The sequence below is a fragment of the Entelurus aequoreus genome, linkage group LG13 (assembly GCF_033978785.1).
Source record: "Entelurus aequoreus isolate RoL-2023_Sb linkage group LG13, RoL_Eaeq_v1.1, whole genome shotgun sequence".
NCBI lineage: Eukaryota > Metazoa > Chordata > Actinopteri > Syngnathiformes > Syngnathidae > Entelurus > Entelurus aequoreus.
In genome coordinates, this window is record NC_084743.1 from 32266020 (window position 1) to 32293401 (window position 27382).

The 27382-nt window shown below is 38.7% G+C and overlaps 1 protein-coding gene across 3 annotated transcripts in view; it reads right to left on the bottom strand.

Moving 5' to 3' along the window:
* The window catches only part of slc37a1 (solute carrier family 37 member 1), a 98825-nt gene that overhangs the window by 23850 nt on the left and 47593 nt on the right, over positions 1 to 27382 (bottom strand). For 2 of the 3 annotated variants that reach the window (XM_062067741.1, XM_062067739.1), the window contains 9 exons: positions 26333 to 26409; positions 24221 to 24387; positions 18645 to 18697; positions 18399 to 18473; positions 15109 to 15231; positions 9897 to 9987; positions 8100 to 8162; positions 5665 to 5750; positions 694 to 742 (listed from right to left, as the gene is read on the bottom strand). In XM_062067741.1, the coding sequence (XP_061923725.1) occupies positions 694 to 742; positions 5665 to 5750; positions 8100 to 8162; positions 9897 to 9987; positions 15109 to 15231; positions 18399 to 18473; positions 18645 to 18697; positions 24221 to 24387; positions 26333 to 26409 (784 nt within the window). The remainder of the gene's footprint in view (positions 1 to 693; positions 743 to 5664; positions 5751 to 8099; positions 8163 to 9896; positions 9988 to 15108; positions 15232 to 18398; positions 18474 to 18644; positions 18698 to 24220; positions 24388 to 26332; positions 26410 to 27382) is intronic. The other variant, XM_062067740.1, reaches the window with a different exon arrangement.

The window sequence follows — 27382 nt, forward strand, 5'->3', positions numbered from 1 at the left end:
TAGTGTGATTAATTTGATATAATGCTACTGACTCCAGGGATTGCAGTCACATGGTTACAGGTTCACTTTCATGCATCAAATTAATTTGACCTTCCTACACCTTGCCTTGGCAACAGTCAGACATCCGATTGTCTTTTAGGTCTAACCATGTACTCTATGTCTCAGTTCTGGTTGTTGGTTTCATGCAATACTTGTTCCTGACCCATTTTGTTCTTTGTAAGTACTTTGTTCCTGCTTTGTCAGTGTGGCTTTGCCCCTTAGCCTTAATTTTTGTTTGTGATTTGGTCCTGTGACCTTTGTCTCAGTCACATTGAGTTCTCCTCTTGACATCAATGTATACATTTTAGTAAACGGCCTTTTTGTACTTGTGCCTCAGTACTTGTGCATCGTCCAAACACATGACTTTGCTACCTTGTGACAGGCCGGTTGGGTGACTTGGAAGACCTGTGGCGCCCAGGATTTCAGAAATGTTTTAAGCTGCTAAATAATGATTCTCTCCTTCTCCTTACGGACATGGTGGGTCGTCCATTGCAGCTGCGTGTTCAGTTTGTCTGACTGAGCGTGCTTTGTTTGGTTCTATTGTCCCACTGGTTGGCAGGGAATTTACGGTGTGTCCTTTGAATCTTTGTTTGGTATCGCATTGGAATCAGTAATTGTATTGGATAATTAATATTTACAAATTCTGGCTCTTACCAATGGTTGGCCCAAGACCAAGCTCGCTGATCATCGAGAAACCATACAGCTGTAATAAAAAACATGACAAGCAAAATGCACATTTAGATAATATTACTCGTCTCTGAATCAACAGCATAGTGAAGTTGTGAATCATTATTTTTCATGATATGACACAATGTTATGAATTTCTAACTATGATATTTGCTCCATATAAAGTAGACACTGAACAAGCTACATATAGACGAGACACCAGTCACACAAATTCTGTGCCATACAGTCACGAGTCAGAAACTTTATGCTGCTGATGAAGGTTACGCCGATCGATTCAGACTCTGCGTAAAAAAAGCGGCTTTTATTAGCATTTATGTCCCTGCATGTTGCACGTCTGTGTTATTATGCATATGCCACAATTAGATTAAAATAATCCTTTTTGCTATCTTTTTTTTGGTGTTTTCTATGGTCTGAAACAAAGGTTGAGGAGCCCCCCCCTCTGACTACCGTCAGTTGAGTGTGTGAATCATACCTGTTAATCTTCCCGTTTTTGCCGATATATCACATATTTTGTTTTGCTCTCAATGAAAAAATAATCCTCAGCAGTATTACCACTAATACAGCGATCGGGTGTTTGACTCAAACCTCGGCAACACTCGAGGAAATAAGCGCTCATGACAGCAGCGTGGTGAGATGAAATTGACATGATTCTGTCAAATCAACAACGCGAGAGAGATGGATGCACTTGAAGATGGTGGCGAAGAAACTTATGCCAAAAATCCAAACTTTGTTTAAATAGATATGTCCCGAGTTGCAATGGTATTAAAAAAATGTATTAAAAAATCTGCCAGAAAAAACTAACTTGTTGTATATGAGCTTCCCAGTCACAGGAACTTTGCACAAAAAGCACTGCTACAACAAATGTCCATCCATCCATCTTCTTCCACTTATCCGAGGTCAAGACTCAAGGGCAGCAGCCTAAGCAGAGAAGCCCAGACTTCCCTCTCCCCAGTCACGTCATCCAGCTCCTCCCAGGGGATCCGAGGCGTTCCAAGACCAGCTGGGAGACGTAGTCTCCCCAAGAATTTCTGGGTTTTCCCGGTGATCTTGTCTTTTCGGTCATAACTCAAAGATCATGACCCCATAGCTGAGGATAGGAACGTAGATTAACTGGCTTAGCTCCGTATTCACCACGATGGATTGATACGGGGTCCACATCCGTGCAGATGCCGCACCGATCCGCCTGTCGATCTCACGATCCACTCTTCCCTTTCTCGTGAACAAGACTCTGAGGTACTTGAACTCCTCCACTTGGTGTTCCTGGCTAAAATCTTTGAGGGAACAAGGGTCCTTTAAAAATGTTGACCGAAAAAAACACTTTTGTTCAAGGTTTCCCCCCCCCCCCCAAGATGGCACCCCTGTAGTGGCTGCTGTTGGCAGGAGCTCTGTGCTCTTGTGTCATCCTTTTGTGTTCCTGATGTTTCCCTCTTGTTTTCATGTGTTTTTTTTTGCCTTTTGGTTCGGGACCCTTTGGAACTGTGCGACAAGGGGTGGCACTTTCGTGAGTTCTGCGGTGCTTTTTTGTGAACTTCTGGATCTGCCTCCCGGGAGCCTTTTGGCCATGGAGACCAGCTACTGGGTCTCTGTCAAACCAGAGTCCGTTTGGAGAGACTGGAGGAGATGCGGATGAAGAGACAGGGCTGCGAAGCTGGGACGGACAAGCTTCACAGTGTCTTGGCTGAATCTGCAGGTATCGTACACCTCGGTCTCCTTAGACGCATCCTTGCTCACCCGTGCGGACTGGACACTGGCCGAGGTTGCTTTGTTGGGTCTGCTCCTGTCTCTGGCCATGCTCCCCGCACCCCAGCAGACGATGGCGTGGAACACCACAGAGGCCAACCACAGTGTATATGTTTATTTTGTATATTATTTGCTGTTGTTTCACTTTTGTGGCTGTGTGTAGAAGTGGCTGGTTGCATCAGCTCTGCTCTTTTAATGTCTTTAACGTCCTTTGTGTTCTTTGATGTTTCCCTCTTACACACATGTTTACGTGGACCCCGACTTAAACAAGTTGAAAAACTTATTCGGGTGTTACCATTTAGTGGTCAATTGTACGGAATATGTACTGTACTGTGCAATCTACTAATAAAAGCTTCAATCAATCAACCAATATGTGTGCTATAGCTATGAGGTTGTTTTTTTCCTTGGCCTCAGTCTGGACCCCACTCTCTAGGGGCCCAGGCTTAGAGTGATTTTTTTTAAATATAACCTGTCATTACTCACTATGATTATAAATAATTTGAAGACCCTTTGTCAGTGCTTATTTTCCAGTCTAATCCGTTCCATCAGTAAAGCCTGCATTACTCCACTGAAAATCCAGACCACGTTTTCACTGTTACATTAGCAAGGTCGAGCCAGACCGCAGCAGCATTAAGGCTACGTTCAGTGCGTTCACAACACTGCAGGGTAGGTTGTCCAATTCTGATTTTTTTTGTCAAACCTGATCTTTTTATGTAGTCGTTCACATTACAAAAAATTTGTCCAAACACCGATCTGAATGCAAACTGACCCAAATACAGATATGGCGTCATGACGTCAAACGTCCTGCAGTGTTTACGGAAATAAACCCGTAAGTAAACATGCTTCAATTCTAGCCGTCTCAGTGGAGGCACATTTGTTGCAAATTCAAGGATTCTGTGCAATCAAAGTCAACATTTTCTGAATCACGGAGAAGATTATGAAAGAAGATGTCTCCCGCAGCTTTGGGGACATTTTTTTCAATGTCTGCTCTAAAAAGCGTGTTGGCGATCTGTAGTGGAACATTGATTGACGTGACTTCCCAAAACATTATTTTCGCCTGTTTCTGCTAATTTATACTATTTATTTTTTAGCTGTCTATTTTGATGATTAATGATGACGCTCATCATAAGCGTCATCATTAACACTAGAAGTCCCAGCATTTTTCTGTCTACCTAGAAGACCCAGAGAGGGGTCATTTGGCCCGACGCTTTTCCCGAATACACTAATCACTCATTTTGTTATGGTGATGAGGCTGTTAGGGGCAGTTTGTCTAGGTAGACAGAAAAATTATACATGTGGGAAATGCCGAAAGGAGCAATGGCAGTGCCAGGATTGTGAGTGACTGCTCAAATGTATGTCAGTCACGTTTACATGGACATGGTTTTTCATTCTTTGTAAATATGCTTTTTTCTTTGTAAATTTTTTTTTTTAAACTATTTTTGGCACACAAAAATAACAATTGCTTCTGCAACAACCCTCCACACCAAAACTGGGAAAACAGTTGCTTTTTCATTCTTTGTAAATATGTTTTGTTTTGTATTTTTTTTAACAATAAATGTCAGAGTGTTGATCCCTTCATTCTGTTGATCCTTGCAAAAACACACACAACCTACCTCAGAACTAAAGCTTGAGCTGTAAGGTCCCCTCCCCCACACAGGCTCAAGTGGCCCCCTGCCGTGTGCCACTAACAGCCACATTTTCATAACAAAAGGAGTGTCCACAGGGGGGACTAGGGGTCAAATGACCCTCTTGTGTGTTTTCTAGGTAAACATGTCAATTGACCCTTCTCTGGGACTTCGCGTGTTAATCATCAAAATAGACAGTTAAAAAATAATAACATTTAAAATAAAATAAATTTAAAAAATTGCCATTATGCGACCGCAGCGCGGGAAAGTTAATTTCACACTGAAGTTGCAAAATAACACCATATGATTGATGATGAAATAAAACTCATAATAATAATGTATATAATATTGCTGACAGAAAAATAACTTCCATAAATTATGATAAGCAAAGCACACTACAACAGCTGTGCAGTATAGGTGTGCTACTTAAACCTAATTGATGTACCGGTAGTTTAATGGCCTTAGTGTTATTTTACAGTAGTGTTTTGGGGCTCTGAAGACTGGGTGCACTGATTAACTCACATTCAACAAGGTGTCCCGGAAAAGTTAGTACTGCAAAGGCTTCTGGGTATTTGTTCTGTTGTGTTTATGTTGTGTTACGGTGCGAATGTTCTCCCGAAATGTGTTTGTCATTCTTGTTTGGTGTGGATTCACAGTGTGGCGTATATTTCTAACAGTGTTAAAGTTGTTTATACGGCTACCCTCAGTGTAACGTGTATCGCTGTTGATCAAGTGTGCGTTGCATTCACGTGTGTGCGTACAGAAGCCGCACATATCTTGTGACTGGGCCGGCACGTTGTTAAAATGGATGAAAAGCGGACGTGACGACAGCTCGTAGAGGACGTTAAAGGCAGTGCCTTTAAGGCACACCCCCAAGACTGTGGTCCGGGTGGACTACGAGATATAATGACTGATGAACACCTTTGTTCGATAATGAAGGTTGCCTCAGCTCAAAGCCTGAGCCCCGACATTAATGAACTAGCATCCAAGAAAAGATGCCACGTATCTGGCTTGGGCACATCAGATTAGATCAGTGTGTTGCAAACTGAGCAGTTTAAAGTCCTGAATGGTTGGTTTATTCATTGTTATTTTATTTTCAAATTCATTAGCCTGTGGAAAAAGTTAATGTTGATATTTACCTCAGAAGGCTGCAAATAGAAAAGAGGCATTCAATTTTTATTTAAATTGTATTTGATATGCCATTGATATTTTTTAATTATTATTATTATTATTTGAAACTCGATTTTGCATGTCACTATAAAGTTATATAAGCCTTGCTTGTTCAATATTCAATGCAAAACTTGTTTGGGTCCCTATTAAAAGGTTAATTTGTTCAACCTTGGCCCACGGCTTTGTTCAGTTTTAAATTTTGGCCCACTCTGTATTTGAGTTTGACACCCCTGGTGTAGCACATTGGAAAGAAGATGTGTTTTACACCTGGAGCATCATCAGTTAATGAGTCAGTCCTGCCCTCTAACAAATTATAATTTGAAAATTCTAGCACCACCACACAATCCAAATGGGGCAGGCTAAATTGGAGCTGGTGGCGTAAAAAGAAAGAAAGAGAACATACTGTAGGAGCAGCAAGCAGCAGCATGACTGCACAGGTGGTGGCTCTCTTCCCCAGTTTATCAGAGATTACTCCTGCAAATATTCCTCCTGCACGAGACACACGCACACACGCACACACAGATGACTAAAATGATTTTAGTCACTAATGAAAACTCACTGATAGATTTATTCTTTGACGCGCATAACAATAGAAAGGAAAACCACTTTCATTGATGACTCCAAATATCTATGACTATGTCCACACAAACATGGATATTTTTACTGTAGACATATTTCCACCTAAGCGTGGGACATATATATTCTGGGCTTCTGTCCAAATGCAAACATAGGTTTTTGTCTTTAACCCTTTCGTGTATAGTGCTCCCTACAGTCGACAGCTATTCAAAAATTAGTCTGGACAGTGGACGCTCGTTTGTCATGCCATACACTGCCACCCATTGTTAAGCTTTTGTAAGTGCAAACAAACTCATCAAAAACAAGATGGCAGACAAGAGCGTAGAGGTACAGAGCAGGGGAGGAGTATCTGTCCATTCTTTTTATTCTAGGACACCCTTGCAGGTATACAAGTATGGGGACATCAAGTAACTCCAAACCAGTCATATAATTATTATAATTGCTAAGTACTGATTTTGTGATTGAAGGAAATGGTGACTAATTATGTGTCCACTAAGACATCATGCATTGCTGGTTATATTTTGGTTGCAGTTTCTATTATACATTATATATTGCTGCAACTTTGTTGTTTTAAAAATACTTCATCTAAATCAATTATTTGTTATCAAAATGTAAATGTTGTTTTATTAGGATATGGCAATCATTTGTGGGTATTAGTTTTATCATGATATTGGTGTTTTTTAATTGATTTTTTATGTCAGGAGGCTCAATATTTTTGCAATGCATTTATCAGAATTGGGATATGTTAAAATACAGTATGTGAACACATTGTTAACATGTATTCAAAACATGTATTATAGTGTTAAAAAATGTTTGTTTTGTAAATAACAACAATTAAGAAAATATTACATTATCATAATAGTGCATGAAAGGGGTAAAACTAGAAAATTAAAGGCCGGGTTGAAGATTTCTAAAATCTCAGTCTTAAGCTTTTGTGTATGGACGGTAAAATCTAGCTTTTTGGCTGGTGTCACAAGAAATGTGCGACTATTTCACTTAATTAACAACAGGACACAAATAATTAAGCTTCTGACTTACGAGTGTTGGTTTCAAATTGTTATGCAGGGCAGGAATTAAAGTAGTATATTATCATATAGTATATTAAAATAAATATATTTTATACGATTAATCAAACGTTTTCTAGGCTTTGTGTAAATGAGCGCTGACCTTAAAGATACCGCACATGATATAATATCATATCTGATACTAATATGTCACTGTATTGATGAACAGAGGTGTTATACAGTGCAACTAAGTCAGCTTTGGTGACTTTTTCAGGCTTCTGTTTGGCCAAGATGCACATGACAGCCAGTGAAAATGTCTTTATGTGAACAGATATTTTTTAAACTTCTGTTTTGGTGTGGATGGATATTTTGTTAACATTGGAATGGATTTTAGAAAATTCACGTACACATGGATCAAACGGCTCTCTGACAAAGGCAAACAGTACTTGAAATTTAGAGTAGATTACCAAAATACATATGTAAATATAATTTGTTGTTAACAGAGAATTAGTACCGTTAAGAGAATTAAACAACCCTTAAAAACGTGATTGGCAGATACTTGTTATCTGACATTCAAACATATCAATGTATTTATTGGTAATCTAATCGTGCATTAATACATTTTATTTACAGGGGACACAAATGGCACCGATTCAGTGCAATGGCCCATGTAAGTTTTCACATCTACTGTCGACAGTATAAATATCTAACCCTGGATTTCCACTGGATGCAGAATGGCAGCTGAACAAACCCGCCACGGAACAGCACCGCCATCCACAGTCCGGCAATCCCCACTACCGTTCTGTTACGGCTGCGCCGTGCAACGGTGGAAATGGACACATTGACTTGAATAAAAAAGGAAAAAGTGCGCCGCTGTGCAGGTGCAGTTAAGGGGCCATTTCGCATTCAGTGGGAATTCGGGCTAACCCTTTACCAGCAAGCTTTTCAATACAATGATATATCTTAAACGTGTACATAGTTGGACGCCACTTTTAACAAGTGTCATCTTCGTACAAACAACCCAATCTACCTGTGGAAGTTTCATGTTTTTGTATAAATCCGCCTTAAGGCCACATAACTCCACATGAATGTTTCTCAATGATGATAGCCATTCCCCCTACAAATCCACATGAGGATATGCAGTTGCATAAAATGTATAGATACTGTATAACCAGGGCGGCAATGAACCTAACACACATAAGAAATGATTGGAAATCACAGTGCACACCCATTTTCACTTGGTCTCTTCGGATCATACCTATTATGCCTCCAACGTCAAACAGGGTGGAAAGATCTCCAGCCTTCTTGGCATCCAGGTGGGCTGACAGACAAAGACACAGTTACAATCCTATTAAAGCATTATGATGATAGCAGCAGGTGGCGCAATTGGCTTTTCTCAGGGAGTGGACAGAATCACCCGCTGTCATCTTCATACTGTACCTTCAACCCCGTTATGATATGGTGTTGATATTACATGCTTCACAATATAGTTAGTAGAGGGGGGAATCTTTGGGAACCTCAAGATTCGATTGCGATTAAAATAGATAAAAAAATCAATTAATTTCTGTATATTAATCAAGTTTTACATTTATTTTCGTTTGACGAAACAAGTGTTTATCAATTGCAACTTGATGAGGTGACTCACTGCACTCAGCCAAATTTTAGAACTGTCTGTATTACTTAATTTACAATAAATATATTGATTATTGACGTTTACTAATTGATTGTATATTTGTCCCTGTCCGAATTGCGATGCATCTAAAAATCGATTATTACCCCCACCTCTAACAGTTAGTATACAGAATTTGCTAGTAAACAAATAGACCAAATTTAAGAAGGCGCATTACTCCAATCTTCATGTATCATTATCTGATACAATCCTAATCACAACTTGATGAGCTTGTGGACAATACAGGATTTAAAATTCTTAAATAATGTAAATAAAATGCTAACCAAGTAGTGAATTCAGCAATATAATATAAAATACACAAACAAATGTCATAATTAGCAAAGCAAAACCAGCAGCAATACAGAACAAAGACAATGTACAAAAAACTAACAGCTTGGGATGTAATGTTGATTTTCAGAATTCCTGGGTTAGTGACGGTACCTCGCTGGCCGTTACTGTGATTGGTGCTTAATGTTTTGTGTTGCTAGTCGGGGTGTCCCGATCCAATATTTGGACAAATATGAGCAAAAAAAAAAGGATGGGTTGATTTCAGCTTGTGTGTAAAATATCCGATACAAGCAGCACGTTTACTTCTACAAAGCTGGGCAGCCAGTTAACATCTACATTTCTTCTAATAAGCACACAAGTTTGGTCTTGTCTCGTATTTTAGTCGTCATTTACAAAAGCTAAAGATGGTAGGCTATAGGCTACTTACGAGCTAGCAGATACACAGCAGCTAAGCACACAATAACACACAAGCTACACATACATTATAAGTGTTTTTAATTGAACACTTTTGCGGTCTAAAACAGCACATTTGTCAATAAAAACAAGTATAAAATGTATATTACTTACAGATACAAAGTCAACAAGGCAGAAGCATTTTAGAAAAAAATCCAGTAACTAAATTTAACTTACTGCGTCATGATCTTAACTTAACTATTTTGGCCACTAGATGTCGCCATACTATACTCCACTTGAACTTAAAGACAGCGTAAATCCATTCCAAGCAGTTAATAACAAATAGGTTAGTGTTTTTCATACCTAACAATGTTCTATGTTTGACTAATTTCAATTGATCAAAACTTTTCTAACATTCCTCACTACAAAATAATAAAAGGATGTATGATTCATGCTGATATTGTATCAGATTAATATTTCGGTATCGGCCAATACTCAAGGTTCCAATATTGATATTGCATCGGAAGTGAAAAAGTTGTATCAGGACACACCTAATTGCTGTTGTGTTTAGCGCTACAGTGTGTTTGGTGTGGTTGTTTTATTTAATGTATATTATTTTTGATAACAATAGTAAAACAATAAAAACACATTCGCTCCCTTTTGCCACACCTTGGCAATAAATTGGAAAATCTAAATGGAATTCACCTGCTTTAGTGATGTAGAGTGGGAGCCAGAAGAGGAAGGTATAGCTGACCAGCTTTGCAAAAAGTAGACACAGAGAGAACTCAATCACACCCTGCAGAGATGACAGCAAATAGGTGTGATTTGGATGTGTACAAAACGATTTGCATGGAAAATACAACTTTTATTCTCGGTATTAGAGTGGTTCAGAAAGTAGAGGCTCCTGAGAGCCAGCATCCTTTGCAGTGGATGTTCAGGTTTTGTATAACAGAGCTATTTCTTTCCAAAATGTATAACTTTAACAAAAGAAATAGACCAAAAACATCTTCCACTGCAGAGGATGCTAGTTCTCAGGAGGATATACGAGTTCAGATGGTGACCAAGAAGGGTAATAATAGTAGCATGTACCAAATCAGGATGGGTCTGTATTAGGGTTGCCAACCCCTGAAAATGAAATAAGGGACATCTTGTTGGAAGGGCCGTCGGACTTGATTGTCTTGTCTTCAATTGGGTTTTTTTGCGTGTTGATTTTCACACTATTTGACTTGGACCAGAATTAAATTAAATGCATATTTAGGAGTAATTAAAATTAATTGAAAACTAAGTTAAAATCATTTTTTGTGCAACAGAATCAAATTAATATCATCTAATTGTGTCCATTTCCTGTCAGGATTTGGCTAACAAGACAATCGCTTGATGATTGAGTTGAATAATTACACTGGATGCCATTCCTGCATACCTGACAACCTACTTTGGCATTTTTCCCATGATATCCTTTTTTGTCCTCTCTCTTTGCATTTTCCCGGTCTCTTTTTCTTTAATATACCTTATTTTTTGGACAGAAAAAGCGCACTTTAAATCCTTTTGATTTTTAAAAAAAGTTCGACCCGGTGCACTTAATGTATGTATTAATTTTGGTTGTGCTTAACGACCTCAAATCCATTTTATTTGGTACATGGGATAATGGTACGTGTGACCATTAGATGGCAGTCACACATTACAGATACGTGTGGACTGCAGGTTGACACTCCCTGTTCAATAAATGACCCTGGCAAGTACCCGTAAGCAATCAAGCCCAAAACTTTGATGTTTCATTGAGAATATAGAACATCATACACGGCGCTCAAATATCTGTCAAAATGTTTTAGAACGACTTTGGTAAGCTACGAAGCTGCACTGCTTGACATACTGTGCGTCAACATACAGGTATTACAATGGTGGGTATATAAGGACCCCGAAATGGCACCTATTAGCAGACATATTACTTGGCATTTTATTTTGCGATATCATGCAAAACCAACTTTTGTCCCATATTGGTTCCTGCTGATGTGTATTTGGAAACTGCATAAGTCCCCAAAATTTGCGCATGTCCGCCAATGTAGTCTGCGCCGTAGTTAACAGTCAAAGCTCCTTCTTTTTCTTCCTCCTCTTGTTGTGGAGCATTCCTCCTCCGCTGTTGCCATGTCTAATATAACATAGCGTACAGTTCTAATTTATATCTGTCAGTAGACTTGCTATGGAAGCGCTAAAAACTAGCGGTACAGCAAAGATGGTGGGGAGAAGACACTGTCAAAGTGAAGAGACGGTCAGAAAGCGGTCTGAAGAAGGTCTGTAAATCAATCTAAGCAACATTGTGACCAAAACACACATCAAAAAAACAAATCCGGTGCGCCTTTTGTATAAATATAGTCCTTAATAGACCCGTTCATCCGGTGCGCCCTGTGGTCCGAGAAATACAGTATATAAAAATAAAAACCTTGTATTTTCTCCCACTTTACTGCAAAATGTTACATATTTTGAAATGCAATAATAGACATATCCAGATTCCGATCATGGGATCTGATAAGATCAGGAGCCGATTTTTAGCCTTTATTAACTGATCGGAGATCATACGATGAGCTGCAGAGCCCGGCCGATCTTTACCACAGCTGTGGCCCAGTGTTTACATGCTAAAGATCGTACTCACGGGAAAAATTCCTTCAAAAAAGGATGCACGCTCAGGGAGACACAATTACATTTCCATACTCCTTGTTGCAGAAGATGTATGAATTTCAGGAGGGTGCGTGTCTTGCCAAAACACCAGCTAGTACCGTATTTTACGGACCATAGGGCTCACCGGATTATAAGGTGCACTGCTGATGAATGGTCTGTTTTCAAGTAATATTCATATAAAAGGCGCACCGGATTGTAGAGCGCATTAAAGGAGACATATTATTATTATTATTTTTGTCCTGAATCGAAAACACTTCCTTGTGGTCTACATAACATGTAATGGTGGTTCTTTGGTCAAAATGTTGCATGGATTATGTTTGACAAATCATCTTCAAGACGCTTTCTGACAGTCGCTTCCGGATGCGCCGTTTTGTGGGCGGTCTTATTTATGTGGCAGCGTCTTCTCCCCGTCATCTTTATTGTAGTGGAAGAAGTGTCAAAAGATGGAGGTAACTGTTTTAATGACATTCAGACTTTACTTAATCAATAACGGAGCAGTGTCTCCTCATCCGGAAACAACAACAAGGCCGGAAATACCGTGCGACCGGAACTCTAAAAACTAAAGTTCTTTGGGTGATAAATGTAAACTCACTACACCGGTATGTTTTAGTGCTTTCACTGACAGATATAAGTAAGAACTTTACACTAATTCATATTAGAGATAGCAACACCGGAGGATGAATGTCCCATAACAGGAAGATAGAGAAAAAGAAGAAGCTTATCGACCACGTTGTCGGCACGGACTACAAAGGCGGACGCGCGCAATTTTTCAGGATTTATGCAGATCCCAAATACAGATCAGCAGGTACCAGAAGGTAAGAAAAGTTGCTTTTGCATAATATTGCGAAACAAAACGCCAGATAATGTGTCTTACCTTATACACACACCATAATAATACTTGTATGTTTAATACGCCGACACCGGGTTATTAGGTGCACTGTCGAGTTTTGAGGAAAAAAAAAGGATTTTAAGTGCGCCTTATAGTTCGGAAAATACTGTAAATGAGAGCAAGCTGCAAAGAACACGTCGTCTTAGCGCAGCCAATGTCCATCCACAGTTTACTAATGCTTGCCTCCATAACAAAGTTAATTTTGCAGTTTTAATTTAGTTTTAGTCATAGTCTTGACGAAAATATATATCTAAGCTCTTAACTTCACTATCTTCACTTTCTCCCAGGTGTTCACATCTTATGATGTGGAACATGTTGAATCCATACATTTTTGTTTTGGCGGTGACAAATTAAACTTCTTATCTAACAAGGAAAAACTTCATCTGTACGCAGTTAAAGAGCTCTGATTGGATATATTCCCAACTTGTTTTACCCATCTACAAAATGAAATTAAATATGCTTGGATTTCATTTCTGTCAACATTTTTGTCTCGTTTTTATTAGTTCACAAAAATGTCAGTTAATTTTGTCAACGTTTTAATAAACCTGTGTTTTTGTTTTTTTACCGTCCTTTTTTTGTCTGGAGAAAACTAAGACGAAAACGATTAGTCAATGAAATTAACACAGCACCATGGCAGAAAACAAGGTATGTTTCTTACGTCTATCATTATCACTGGAGGACTACAGGACAATGACTAGCTACAAATGCTACACTACAGAACCGTAAGAGGACACACTAAGCTAGAGCTCTTGAATGTGAACCAGGATAAGCGGAGCGATACACATATTGATTGAAACGATACCAAGTGTAGTATCAGTTTCTGGTAAATACTACAGTGATTAGATCACAAAATAGTTTTCTTTCGTCGTTTTTATTAATGTTTACAAACTCAGGAAATAAGTCAATGGATATAGAAGGACTTTAAGGGCAAAACCCAAATTATTTAAATGATAGACGATATACATTTTTGCTTTGGTTTCGTTACTAGCCACTTTATTTTGTAAAATATTTATTATTGTCAAAGTATCAGATTGGGACTCAAAACCGGATCGGATCAAAGGCCAAAAATGCATTTCTGATCAGTACATACCTCGCTGACAGGTACAGTATGCCTTCCTGACGCAACTCTCGTCATAGGGCTGGACAATTAAATACATTTTGATTTCGATTTTGATTATGGCTTCTCACGATCATGAAAATATGGTAATAAAAAACAACAATTAATGGGCCGATCAACGTGCATGCAAATACTGGAGCTTGTTACGCTGAAAAAGATGAGGAGAGAATGAATGAAAACAAAGCACGTTGACTAGAAGTTTGGTATCTCACCATGGTTGCTACTTATTTGACACAGTGCTAGTATGCCTAATCAATAATTACTAAACTCAACAAAAAAGTAAAGTCAATTGATTACGACATTTACGTAACCGTGCACGGAGTCCCATACTTTGCCAATATAACAAAATCTGTTTTTAAACAGGGAAATTGACAAAAATGTAAGTGACATGTTGAACGTTTGTTTGTGAAAATAACAATTCCTCCCTTCCACATTTCGGTCTGACTGCGCTAACAAAATAAAGGTTTCGAAAAACCAAGCATTATGTACTTATTGATACATTTGCACAAATGCCATGCTTTGACCTAAAATACTGGTCAAAATTGCCCAAAGATGTATTGCACCAATAAATAAATTTTATTTCACACAAAAGCACACACACCATCCATCCATTTTCTAAGGCTTGTCCCTTTATGGTGGTAAAATAAACTTAAAAGGTAAAAAACGTAATTAAAAACAATTCAAACTGAAAAACTTAATTTCATTGTTTTTATATCGCTATTGTTATTTCAATTTATTGTCACTACTATTATTATTTTACTTGTTGTGGATTTTTTTCAAGCTATATTTGAAGTTGAGTTTTGGTGGTACAATAAATACTCAGGTTTTCAAATTAATGAATAATCGTGTTATTTGTCGTGATTACAATATCAATCAAAATAATTGTGATTATTATTTTCGCCATAATCGTCCAGTCCTACCTGGCCGGATATCAAACCCGCACCCTTTGCCACAAAAGGCAGACGCGCGTACCATTACACCATGTGGAATTAACAGAAAGTAAGTGAGTTCATTCTGCTTTTTTAGGGAATAGGTTTGTTGTAAAATTTCACATCAAACTTCCTGTCATTCATTAACACTATTTAACAAGTTAGTTTTGATTCTCACGGTTACATTGAACAAAGTGCGTCCCTTTTAGGCTCATTACAGGACGCATCCCTATGTCTCTAAATACAATACGATTTTTTTCAAGAGACGGCTGGCAACCAGAGTCTACCCTGCATGTATGTAGAACTGACCGGTATACGTAAGGCTCCCATGAAGCTGATGGCAGACGGCTCCGACTCACTCCTCACCACCACCACTGGCTGCACTTGCACACATGAACCTTCCTTCGGCAGCAAAAGTTCTGTGTCGTAACTCTGAAGGAAAAAAAATAACACGTGCACAGTTACAAACTGAATTTAAACCAAAGTCGTGAGTTATTCTCAGGTTCAAAGGGGAATTAGAGTGACGTGGGATTTTTGGGATGTAGAGAATATATACCGGTAACTTGAATGTCCTGAAAAACAGAAGGTTTAGAGGTATACAGTACAGGCCAAAAGTTTGGACACACCTTCTCATTTCAATGCGTTTTCTTTATTTTCATGACTATTTATATTGTAGATTGTCACTGAAGGCATCAAAACTATGACACCTGTGAAGTAAAAAACATTTCAAATGACTACCTCTTGAATAGGGTTGCAAAGGGGTGGAAAGCTTCCAGTAAATTTCCGGAAATTTACCACGGGAAGTTAAGGTCGGGAAGTTTTACCTGCCTCCATTTCGACTGTGCCTTCTTTTTCCTGTCAGCCGTCTTGTAGATTTTAGCACTTCCATATCGATCGAGTCTACTGACAGATACAAACTCGAACTAAACGCTATTTTGTATTAGAAATGACAACAATGGAGGATGCATGTGCATGTACGAGACCCTAGCTCGTTGGATTGTCGATGGACTGTCTCTTCTTTATTTTCCTTCTATTCCCCCACCCCCCCTCTTCCCTAACCCTAACCATTTTTCTTCTTTAGCCCTAACCCTACCCTAACCCTAACCCTAACTCCAACCCTCTATCCGCATTTTATATACACACTGCAAGTATACCGGTATATTATAATGTAGTAAAAGACACGTTCATAACAATATGTAATATGCACAATGTTAAACGTATTTTGGTCATTTTAAGCGCATGTATTTCTGTTTTCATTGTGGCGCACTTCCAAATTTCAGCAACAAATGTGTGTTGTGCCTTCGTGTGTTTTCTAATCATGGCAGACTTAGTAACAGACAACGAAGACGGCTACATTATCTTTTTGAGCCTGAATATACGGAGGATGAACAGCTGCTAACAAAAAGCGAGCACGAAGAAAGGCTGAAACATTGGAGCAGACGGAAGCCGAGAAGGTGAGGTCGGCGTGACTCAAAGCAGAAAATGTGGAACTTAAAGGCCTATTGAAATGAATTTTTTTTATTTAAACAGGGATAGCAGATCCATTCTATGTGTCATACTTGATCATTTCGTGATATTGCCATATTTTTGCTGAAAGGATTTAGTAGAGAACATCGACGATAAAGTTCGCAACTTTTGGTCGCTGATAAAAAAGAGCCTTGCCTGTACTGGAAGTAGGGTGACGTCACAGGTTGAAAGGCTCCTCACATTTCCCCATTGTTTACAATACAGCGAGAGCGATTCGGACCGAGAAAGCGACGATTACCCCATTAATTTGAGCGAGGATGAAAGATTCGTGGATGAGGAACGTGAGAGTGAAGGACTAGAGTGCAGTGCAGGATGTATCTTTTTTCGCTCTGACCGTAACTTAGGTACAAGGGTTCATTGGATTCCACACTTTCTCCTTTATCTATTGTGGATCACGGATTTGTATTTTAAACCACCTCGGATACTATATCCTCTTGAAAATGAGAGTCGAGAACGCGAAATGGACATTCACAGTGACTTTTATCTCCACGACAATACATCGGCGAAGCTCTTTAGCTACGGAGCTAACGTGATAGCATCGTGCTTAAATCCAGATAGAAACAAAATAAATAAACCCCTGACTGGAAGGATAGACAGAAAATCAACAATACTATTAAACCATGGACATGTAACTACACGGTTAATGCTTTCCAGGCTGGCGAAGCTTAACAATGCTGTTGCTAACGACGCCATTGAAGCTAACTTAGCAACGGGACCTCACAGAGCTATGCTAAAAACATTAGCTATCCACCTACGCCAGCCCTCATCTGCTCATCGACACCCGTGCTCACCTGCATTCCAGCGATCGACGGAGCGACGAAGGACTTCACCCGATCATAGATGCGGTCGGCGGCCCGGAGACGGAGGAAGTCAAGGTGAGGTCGACGGCTAGCGCGTCTGCTGTCCATCTCAAAGTCCTCCTGGTTGTGTTTCTGTAGTCCGCCGCTAATACACCGATCCCACGTACAACTTTCTTCTTTGCAGTCTTCATTGTTCATTAAACAAATTGCAAAAGATTCACCAACACAGATGTCCAGAATACTGTGGAATGTTGAGATGAAAACAGAGCTTTTTGTATTGGATTCAATGGGGTCCGAATACTTCCGTTTCAACGATTGACGTCACGCGCATACGTCATCATACATAGACGTTTTCAACCGGAAGTTTCGCGGGAAATTTAAAATTCCACTTTATAAGTTAACCCGGCCGTATTGGCATGTGTTGCAATGTTAAGATTTCATCATTGATATATAAACTATCAGACTGCGTGGTCGGTAGTAGTGGGTTTCAGTAGGCCTTTAAGAGCCAAGCTATGTCGAAATAAAATGGAGTGCTTACCCTCAACAACTGGAAACTTCCCCGGACAGCTTGACCAAACGAACAACTGTCCATCGAGTGAGTCTCTATAGTAATGATCATGATACATGCAGAACACCATGCTTGTTATTACAACTACATACACTGTCGAGCTAGCTGTGTACAAACATAACATGAAATCTGGGCTAATACTTTAAAACTGATGCTTCTATTCTATTCTATTCTATGCAAGAAGCTAGCTTACCTCTTGCCGTAGCAAGCTTACGGCTAGTGCCTTAACATGCCGTCCCAAGACGATGTCTTACTGCGCAAGAAAAAGAGTTCCTCAGTGTTCGCTCTTACAATAACAATGTCGCTATAGCTTGGTTATCATACAGGTTACGGAACGTAAATGAAGCATTGTTGGCAGTTTTTTAATGCAATTTCAAAGTGATTTAGAGGCAGAATGGATTGCTTCCATTAGCTGCATTGCTAGCCACCTAGAATGAGCCATTTTTTACAAGTTAGAATGCAAAACAAATCATTGGTCCCCTTTAAGACTTCTTGTCTCTCATAAGGATTGTTAAAGATAGGGAAAACATTAAAAAACTCACCATAGGTCCCTTTTAAAGTCAAATAAAGTAAACTTGCATTCTGAGGTACCACTGTACAGTATTTGCAATGCAACCCCAAAAATTTCCACTAAAAAAGAACAGACTGCAGATAAACGCTTATGTTTTGAACTCATCTGTTGAGTAGATTTGAATGGAACACACCTGATTCTTCTTATCTTTATAATGCAGATACATCTCTGTATGTCCCCTTACTCCATTCCAAGTCTTAGTTGGCACCTGCTCAGAGGGATGATAATTAACATTACATTTCAATATAGACTTTTAAAACAGGTTAACAAACAAGCAAAAGTATAACATTTATAACACTTTTTAGCATAAGACTGACCTAAAAAAGAAACACGATCAGATAGTAGGAACACAAAATGACTTCATAAATACTCTACCCACACTTTTTCCTGGAGAGCAGCCATCATTATACAAGTTTTTCAGGTCATTTGGATCTGGAAAAAACAAAAACAAAACATAAATACCATTCAAAGAAACAACACTGAATGCTTTGGATAAAGTAGTAGTAGTAGGATGCATGTATTTATAATCAGAATTTTGGTTAAGAACATTTGGTTTATTACATTACATTACAATATGCAGCAATATGTAGTATGTCAATAGCTGCATAATCTTGTTACCTCTCTGTGATCATGGTGCCGCTACAAGTAGTTCCTGTGCTGAGGCTCTTATAACAACAATGTCACTAATATTTAGTTAATATGCAGGTCACAAGATGTAAATTGAGTATTGTTGGTGGTTATTGGATATTTATTTTTAGAGGGCTTTCTTAATGGGCGCAATAGAGGACCCTAATTAGCAGCATTGTTAGCCATTTCCTACTTGCTGCATTTTACAAATTAAAATGCACTTAAAAAATAATACGTTTTGGTCCTACATAGGGATTGTGAATGATAAGCAAAATTCCCCAAACCGCGCAGTTCCTCTTTAAGCGTTTGGCTGAATATGAGTAGATACAATTGCTCAAAACACTTCAGAATTCAAACTGTTGCCTTGGTTAGCGCTCACGTCATCCATAAACCTAAAGCCTAAAGCCTTTTTAAAATGTTGTTTTTCAGGCTCAGTGGTCCCCCAACCTTTTTTTTTTTTTTTTGTCATAAAGAAATACAATCATGTGTGCTTACGGACTGTATCCCTGCAGACTGTATTGATCTATATTGATATATAATGTATATATTGTGTTTTTTATGTTGATTTAATTTTTTTTTTTTAAATAATAATAATTTTTTTTAAATTTTTTTAAATTTCTTGTGCGGCCCGGTACCAATCGGTCCACGGACCGGTACCGGGCCGCGGCCCGGTGGTTGGGGACCATTGGTTTGCATGATATGGTGAACCTTCTGTATACACTGTGATGAAGTATTCTCTTTATTGTTGACTTTGACACACATAAACCTAATTCCTGGAGAGTGTTATAGATCTGAACAACTATTGAGGAGGCTTTTCTTCATCCACTACAACTGTTTCTCGTTGTCTTCTGGGTCTTTTGAGCTGACTACTTCATGTTCTTTCTTTTTAAGAATGTGCTTTAATAGCTGCGTTTCCATTACCCCTAGAAATGCGCAAAAACAAAATATTGCAACAAGAAACTGGTAATGGAAACACCCATATTTAGAAAACCTCTCAAATATCGCAAATACTTTTTTACACTCTTATGAGTTGGTTTTTCAGACTTTCTGATATTGGAGTGTGTCGCAATGGCATTTTACAGGGCAACTAAACACCAAACCAGCGGGGCACCGATGCAGGACAACTAGAGCAGATGGGTCGTTTTGGTCTTGCTTCCGATCGGTCGGCCGTGGGGAGCGAGGCGGCACTGGGCCGTCTTGCAGGTCCCTTCTCAGCAATAGAGACAGCCTGCAGGCTCGGAGAGATCCACGTGCCCGAACAATGTTGCAGGGGCCCTTGAATCCACAATTCATCTGTGAATTCCTTGTTCACAAAAATCTCTGACCTGTAGCCGCTGCCATACGTTGCCTTTGAGCGATTGATTACCCGCTGCCTATGTCTTCTATTGACAATCACAGCAACTAAAGCCGCTGCAATTGTAATCACAGCTTCAAAACCATGGTATCGCAAAGCGCCCATCTAAATTCAAGAGTCTCGCGGGACAATATATTACAATAATTACGGCCGCTCATGACGCAAAACACCCTTTACTGGAAACACCTACAAGTCGTAAAATTTACTTTGCCGAAGTTTTTGATATATCGCTTTTATTTAGCAAAAAACACAACTGAACGCAGCTCAGTAGCTGGGTTCAGTTGTGTTTTTTGCTAAATAAAAGCGATATATCAAAAACTTCGGCAAAGTAAATTTTACGACTTGTAGGTGTTTCCAGTAAAGGGTGTTTTGCGTCATGAGCGGCCGTAATTATTGTAATATATTGACAGCTCTTTGCATATCATAATGAGAGTTGACAGAAACAGATGTAAATAACACACTTGAAATTAACTCTTTTATATGCTCCTTGTAACTGTAATGAGATAAAAACACACACTTGGCAATGAAAGAGTTGAACAGCCAACTATCAAATTACTTTTGGCCCTTTAAAAAGTGTGAGGAACATATACAAATTGATGTAATTCCTACATTTCTCACCTGATGTAAATGCTCTCAAATTAAAGCTGAAATTCTGCAGTTAAAGAAGGTCCTGTTTGTTTCATTTCAAATCCATTGGGGTGATGTGTAGAGCCAAAAATATTAAAATTGTGTTGGTGTCCGAATATTTATGGACCTAACTGTAGGTACTGAAGCATGATTATGACATAATTAATAAGAGGGAGTTTGCTGTTGGTGTTTTTATTGACCCGAGCAAGGCCTTTGACACCATCTATCACACAGTACTTTTAAACAAAATGCAGAGGTATGGTGTCAGAGGTCTTGCTCATGATTGGTTGAAAAGTTATCTTGGTGGCAGAGAACAGTATGGGCATATGAACAATGTAGATTCAGATAAAAAGATTATAACACATGGAGTACCCCAAGGTTCTGTACTGGGACCAAAATTGTTTTTATTGTATATTAATGATATCTGTAAAATATTTAAAAAACTCAACTGTATTCTCATTGCTGATGATACAAGTCTGTACTGTTCTGGGCAAGACCTTGGCCAACTCTTAGAGACTGTAGAGAGTGAACTCCACATACTAAAGAAATGGTTTGATGCCAATAAACTGTCGATCAACCTAAATAAAACAAAATCTATAATTCTTGGAAATAGGAAAAATAACATACAGTGTCATATAAGAATAGATTATATGGAGATAGAAAGGGTGTATTCAACAACATTTTTGGGAATCTATATAGATGATAAATTAAATTGGAAACTGTACATAAATATACTTAAGACAAAGATGGCAAAAATTATTGCTATGTTACATAAAATTAAAAACTCTGTAAATCAAAATGCTCTTAACATGTTATATAATTCTTTCGTACTCCCATATCCTAATTATTGTGTTGAAATCTGGGGTAACAATTACAAATCAAACATCAACTTTATGTTCTTACTTCAAAAGAAAGCGATAAGAATTGTAAATTATGCGGATTATCATGACCATACCAATGCTCTGTTTATTAAATTAAAAACATTAAAACTGCCCGATCTTGTTGACCTCAACACTGCTTTTGTGACGTACAAAGCTCATAACCACATGCTGCCTCAGTGTCTACGGGAGAGGTTCAAACCCAGAGAGAATCCCTATGACCTCAGAGGTTCAGCTGTCTTTCAGAAAGCAAAAATAAGAATGAGCTTAAAAAGTAGATGTGTTTCTGTCAGGGGGGTTCAACTGTGGAACAGCTTGGATGATTCATTAAAATGTTCCAGTTACATTCACACATTTAAAAAACACTTCAAGACCAATGTCTTGAAAAAATATATCACTCTTGAATCAATACTGTAGTTAATACTATGATCAATGTTAATTAAAAACTAAATGTGGGATATAAATAATAATGGAAGTATAATTGTTTGTATATAGTATATAATTGGTACAAAGGTTTAACATGTGTACAAGGATATTTCACATGCCTTTACTGTGTATATAATTGAACTGTGTTTATGTTGTGTATAATGTGTATTTATAATATGTTGTACAAAGGACATTTCATAATTTTCGGAAGTTCATATTGTACTTGACATTGTTTATAGGGTTAGACGCAATAAGTTTTCAACTTCAGCCTAAACCCTTTCGGTCTGCAACATTTTCATTTTCAATCTATGAATGTACAACTGTTTGTTTATTTTGTTGACCATTGACCGAAGAATAATAAATAAACTAAACATACCGTTATACCCCAAATTGTACCACCTTGCAAACATTATTCATCAACTATATTGTAAAACTTTTCACAAGACCGGAAGTTCTGCTCTGTTGTTTTTTCTCTTCCTATGTCCTACTTGTTAATCTAAAATAACAATTGTTATCATGTATGACTGGGGATCATTTGTGTGAATCAACGCAACTTGCTTCAGTGCATCCGGAAGTTTTTGAGGGGTTTTTTTTTTAATTGCAAATTTATTAAAACTATACAATTACATGTATATAAGTATTCACATCCTTTGCTCAATACTTTGTTGATGCACCTTTGGCAACAATTACAGCCTCAAGTATTTTTGAATATGATGCCACAAGCTTGGCAGCACGGTGGTAGAGGGGTTAGTGCGTCTGCCTCACAATACGAAGGTCCTGAGTAGTCGTGACTTCAATACCGGGCGCGGGATCTTTCTGTGTGGAGTTTGCATGTCCTCCCCGTGACTGCGTGGGTTCCCTCCGGGTACTCCGGCTTCCTCCCACCTCCAAAGACATGCACCTGGGGATAGGTTGATTGGCAACACTAAATTGGCCCTAGTGTGTGAATGTGAATGTTGTCTGTCTATCTGTGTTGGCCCTGCGATGAGGTGGCGACTTGTCCAGGGTGTACCCCGCCTTCCGCCCGATTGTAGCTGAGATAGGCTCCAGCGCCCCCCGCGACCCCGAAGGGAATAAGCGGTAGAAAATGGATGGATGGATGGAAGCTTGGCACACCTATCTTTGGGCAGTTTCGCCCATTCCTCTTGGCAGCACCTCTCTAGCTCCATAAGGTTGGATGTCTCTGTACATTGCTGCATTCATCTTAGTCTAGTCAGGGAGGTGACAAAGAACCTGATGGTCACTCTGTCAGAGCTACATCATTCCTCTGTGGAGAGAGGAGAACCTCACAGAAAGACAACCATCTCTGAAGAAATCCACCAATCTGGCCTGTATGGTAGAGTAGCCAGACTGAAGTCATTTCTTAGTAAACAGTTTGCCAAAATGCACCCGAAATACTCTCAGACCATGAACTCTTTGATGTGAATACCAGACATCATGTTTGGAGGAAATCAGTCTAATACCATCCATACAGTAAAGCATGGTGGTGGTAGCATCATGCTGTTGGGATGGTTTTCAGCGGCAGGAACTGGGAGACTAGTCAGGATAGAGGGACAGATACAAAGCCATCCTGAATGAAAACCAACGCTTCTTATCCAACCTGAAGGAGCTTGAGAGGTGCTGCAAAGAGGAATGGGCGAAACCGCCTAAAGATAGGTGCGTCAAGCTTGTGACTTTGTTTTCAAAAAGCCTTGAGGCTGTAATTTCTGCCAAAGGTGCATCAACAAAGTATTGAGCAAAGACTGTAAATTATTATGTACATGTGATTAAATATAATAAATTAGCAATTTAAAAAAATATATATTTTCAAATTGCCCTTATAGGGTATTATCAGTAGAATTTGGAGGACAAAAATGAATTTATTCCATTATGGAGTAAGGCTGTAACATAACAAAATGTGGAAACAGTGAAGTGCTTGAATACTTTCCAGATGCACTGTATGTAAGGTTACTGTTTTCCCAAATCATAAGCACTTTTCACAATCAGACAGTCCAACATTTAGTATGTTGAATCCTTCCAGCCAGGAAAGGAGGTTGCACTTACGCTCAATAAGAAAAAGGAAGCAGACAACACCCATGACTGCGATGATGAGCCCTGGGATGATGAAGGACAGGCCCCAGTTGGAGGACACCCAATAGCCTGCGATTAGAGAGCCCAATATGTTTCCGACTGAGGTGTGAGAGTTCCAAATCCCCATGATAAATCCACGTCTGTAAAACAGGATATAAGCAATAAACAAAATAGCAAAATGCAGTTGCAGGTTAACCACGGAGGATTGTTGTGTGATGCTGAGAGGCTACTTTATCCTGCACAGATGGAGACATTGTCCCAACAGTGAATAAACAAAAAAGTAAGTAAATAAGTAAATAAACAGATTAGTAAATAATGAATAGGGTTCTCATTAGTTCATAGTTAAATAAATTGTGATTCACATAATGAGATTATTAAGATTATCAAATTTTTCCAAAAAGGTTTAAAATGTTTATCAGGATTCTTCTTCTTTGTACTTTGTAAACACTTAAGAGTTTGAACAGTTCCTTAAACTGGATCATATTAGTACATTGTTTGACTTTTTTTGCTTAATCCATTCCTGCGATGAGGTGGCGACTTGTCCAGGGTGTAACCCGCCTTCTGCCCGAATGCAGCTGAGATAGGCTCCAGCACCCCACTCGACCCCAAAAGGGACAAGCGGTAGAAAATGGATGGATGGATGGATGGCATTCCACAATTAAATTCCACTTACAGATATGCTAAAGGTCTTAAGTGGTGTACGTGCATACAAATGTTTTAAGTTTTTTTTTGTTTCCCTGAGGTTAATATCCTCTTTTGTTGAGAAGAATTGTTGTACATTCTACTATTTTTGATATAAAAAATAAAGGGATTAAATGTTTTCTAGTTCCAACGTTATATATATATATATATTATTCTGACCTATTGTAACACGGTTAATCAATAAAGCACATTTATTTCCTCTTATTTCTACACAATAACTCAGGTACGGAAACACTAGCAAGCAATAGAGAATATGGAGTGATTTTGGGTCTAGAGCCTATTAAGCGTCATTCATTATTGAAGTATTTTTCACTACCTTATGTTTTTTTTCTCATGTATTTTTATATGATATTTTCAGTTCAGCACGGTGGCAAAGGGGTTAGTGCGTCTGCCTCACAATACGAAGGTCCTGAGTAGTCCTGAGATCAATCCCGGCCTCTGGATCTTTCTGTGTGGAGTTTGCATGTCCTCCCCGTGACTGCGTGGGTTCCCTCCGGGTACTCCGGCTTCCTCCCACCTCCAAAGACATGCACCTGGGGATAGGTTGATTGGCAACACTAAATTGGCCCTAGTGTGTGAATGTGAGTGTGAATGTTGTCTGTCTATCTGTGTTGGCCCTGCGATGAGGTGGCGACTTGTCCAGGGTGTACCCCGCCTTCCGCCCGATTGTAGCTGAGATAGGCTCCAGCGCCCCCCGCGACCCCGAAGGGAATAAGCGGTAGGAAATGGATGGATGGATGGATGGATGGATTTTCAGTTCATTTTATCGTCTGTTATAACACCCAAAAATTTTATTTATTTTATCCTTTAATTGTCTACTCCATCTACTGTATTTATATTTGTGTTTGACTTTCTGTTCTGCTGTTACAAATAGCATTAATTTAGTTTTAATGAAATTCAAGGTTAATCTGTTTTCAAAATGTACAGCCTGTGTGATGTATTTAATGTAAGTGTGACAATAATATTCTAATCGGACTATAAATACAGAAAAATCACACTGAGGGGCGCTGTAGTACTCTTGAGTCACCATTAAACGGGGGCTTTTTAGAAGAAGCTTGTTTTGTTTTTGTTTAACTTTTTGTTTAATTTTATTGAAATCAGTGCCTCACCTGATGTGAACTTTACCCAAAGTCACTGCCTCAAACCATCGCAACTCTTTGAAAAAGCTGCAGTAAAATCAGGCATTTTAGACCGCCACAAATACAAAAAAAGCCTGCAAAATCTTGGAATGACTGATAAATGCGCCAGGATTTTTAATTTCATAGGCACTTTGGTACAACGCAATCTCTGTCTATGTAGTTTCTCTATTTATTTGCTGAATATAGTTCATGGACAAACACCTTCAAATGTATCATTTATAAGATGTGTTTGATTAGAGCTTACCTTCCTTTTCCAAACCAGTTGCCAATACAAGTTACAACACTGGGCCAGCCAGTGGTTTGGACTAAGCCATTGGCCACCTAAAACAAAAGGAAAAAAAGACCGTTAAGAATTGACTTAACCAAGCTGTTGCATGACACTAAAACAAGCAGGGTGCATGACTTAAGATGAGGAATGTATTTACATAGAAGATTGATTTGCAAATCCAATAGTTAGTGTATTAATATTAAGAACGGGGGCAGTGCTATTAAGCATGACCCATTCATATAAATCTTAGTGCTGCTAAAGGCTCCAGAATGTGTTGTAACTTGACAAGGCCAAGCTCTATTAACTTCTCGTTAGTGATCATGATAGTGTCTTGACAGCATAAAATCATTAGTTTGACAACACCTAACGATTGCTTGTATTCCGACACGTGACTTCTTCCCGGAAGTGAAAATCAGTGGTGGTCAACCAAGCTAAGATGGCTGTTGTACAGCAAGCAGGAGCGCCAACTATCTGAGTACAAACGAGGCTTAAATGTCCTGGCAAAAAGCAGATACGAACAAAAAAATTCAATTATGCAATGGAATAGATCTCTATACTTTATCAAAAAAAGATTTGTCAAATGATATCAAGGATTATACCTTGGTCGCGTTCCCAGACATATCAAACTATTGTGCTTCAGACGCCATTCTATACGACAAGACAGATGGAAACTTGGAAAACATTATGTATATATACATAATATACATAAATATTGTATTTACATAATGTATATTCAATATATATATATATTTGTACAGTTCTGAAGTTAGTGTGCTTATATAGATATGAAATATATTTGTAATGTAATTAAACAAGCATCTAAATAAATTTGATATATAAATCCCTACACTAACTTCAGTAGTTTTTGTTATTTTTTATTTATTACAACTATGTGTGCTGTCTCAGATTGCTATCGGTACTGATATCAACCAATCTCATTCGTGGATGGTCGGTATTGGAACCGGCAGCATAAAATCCTGATCAGAACATCTCTAGTTTAAATGTGTTTGTCATAATAGTGTGCCT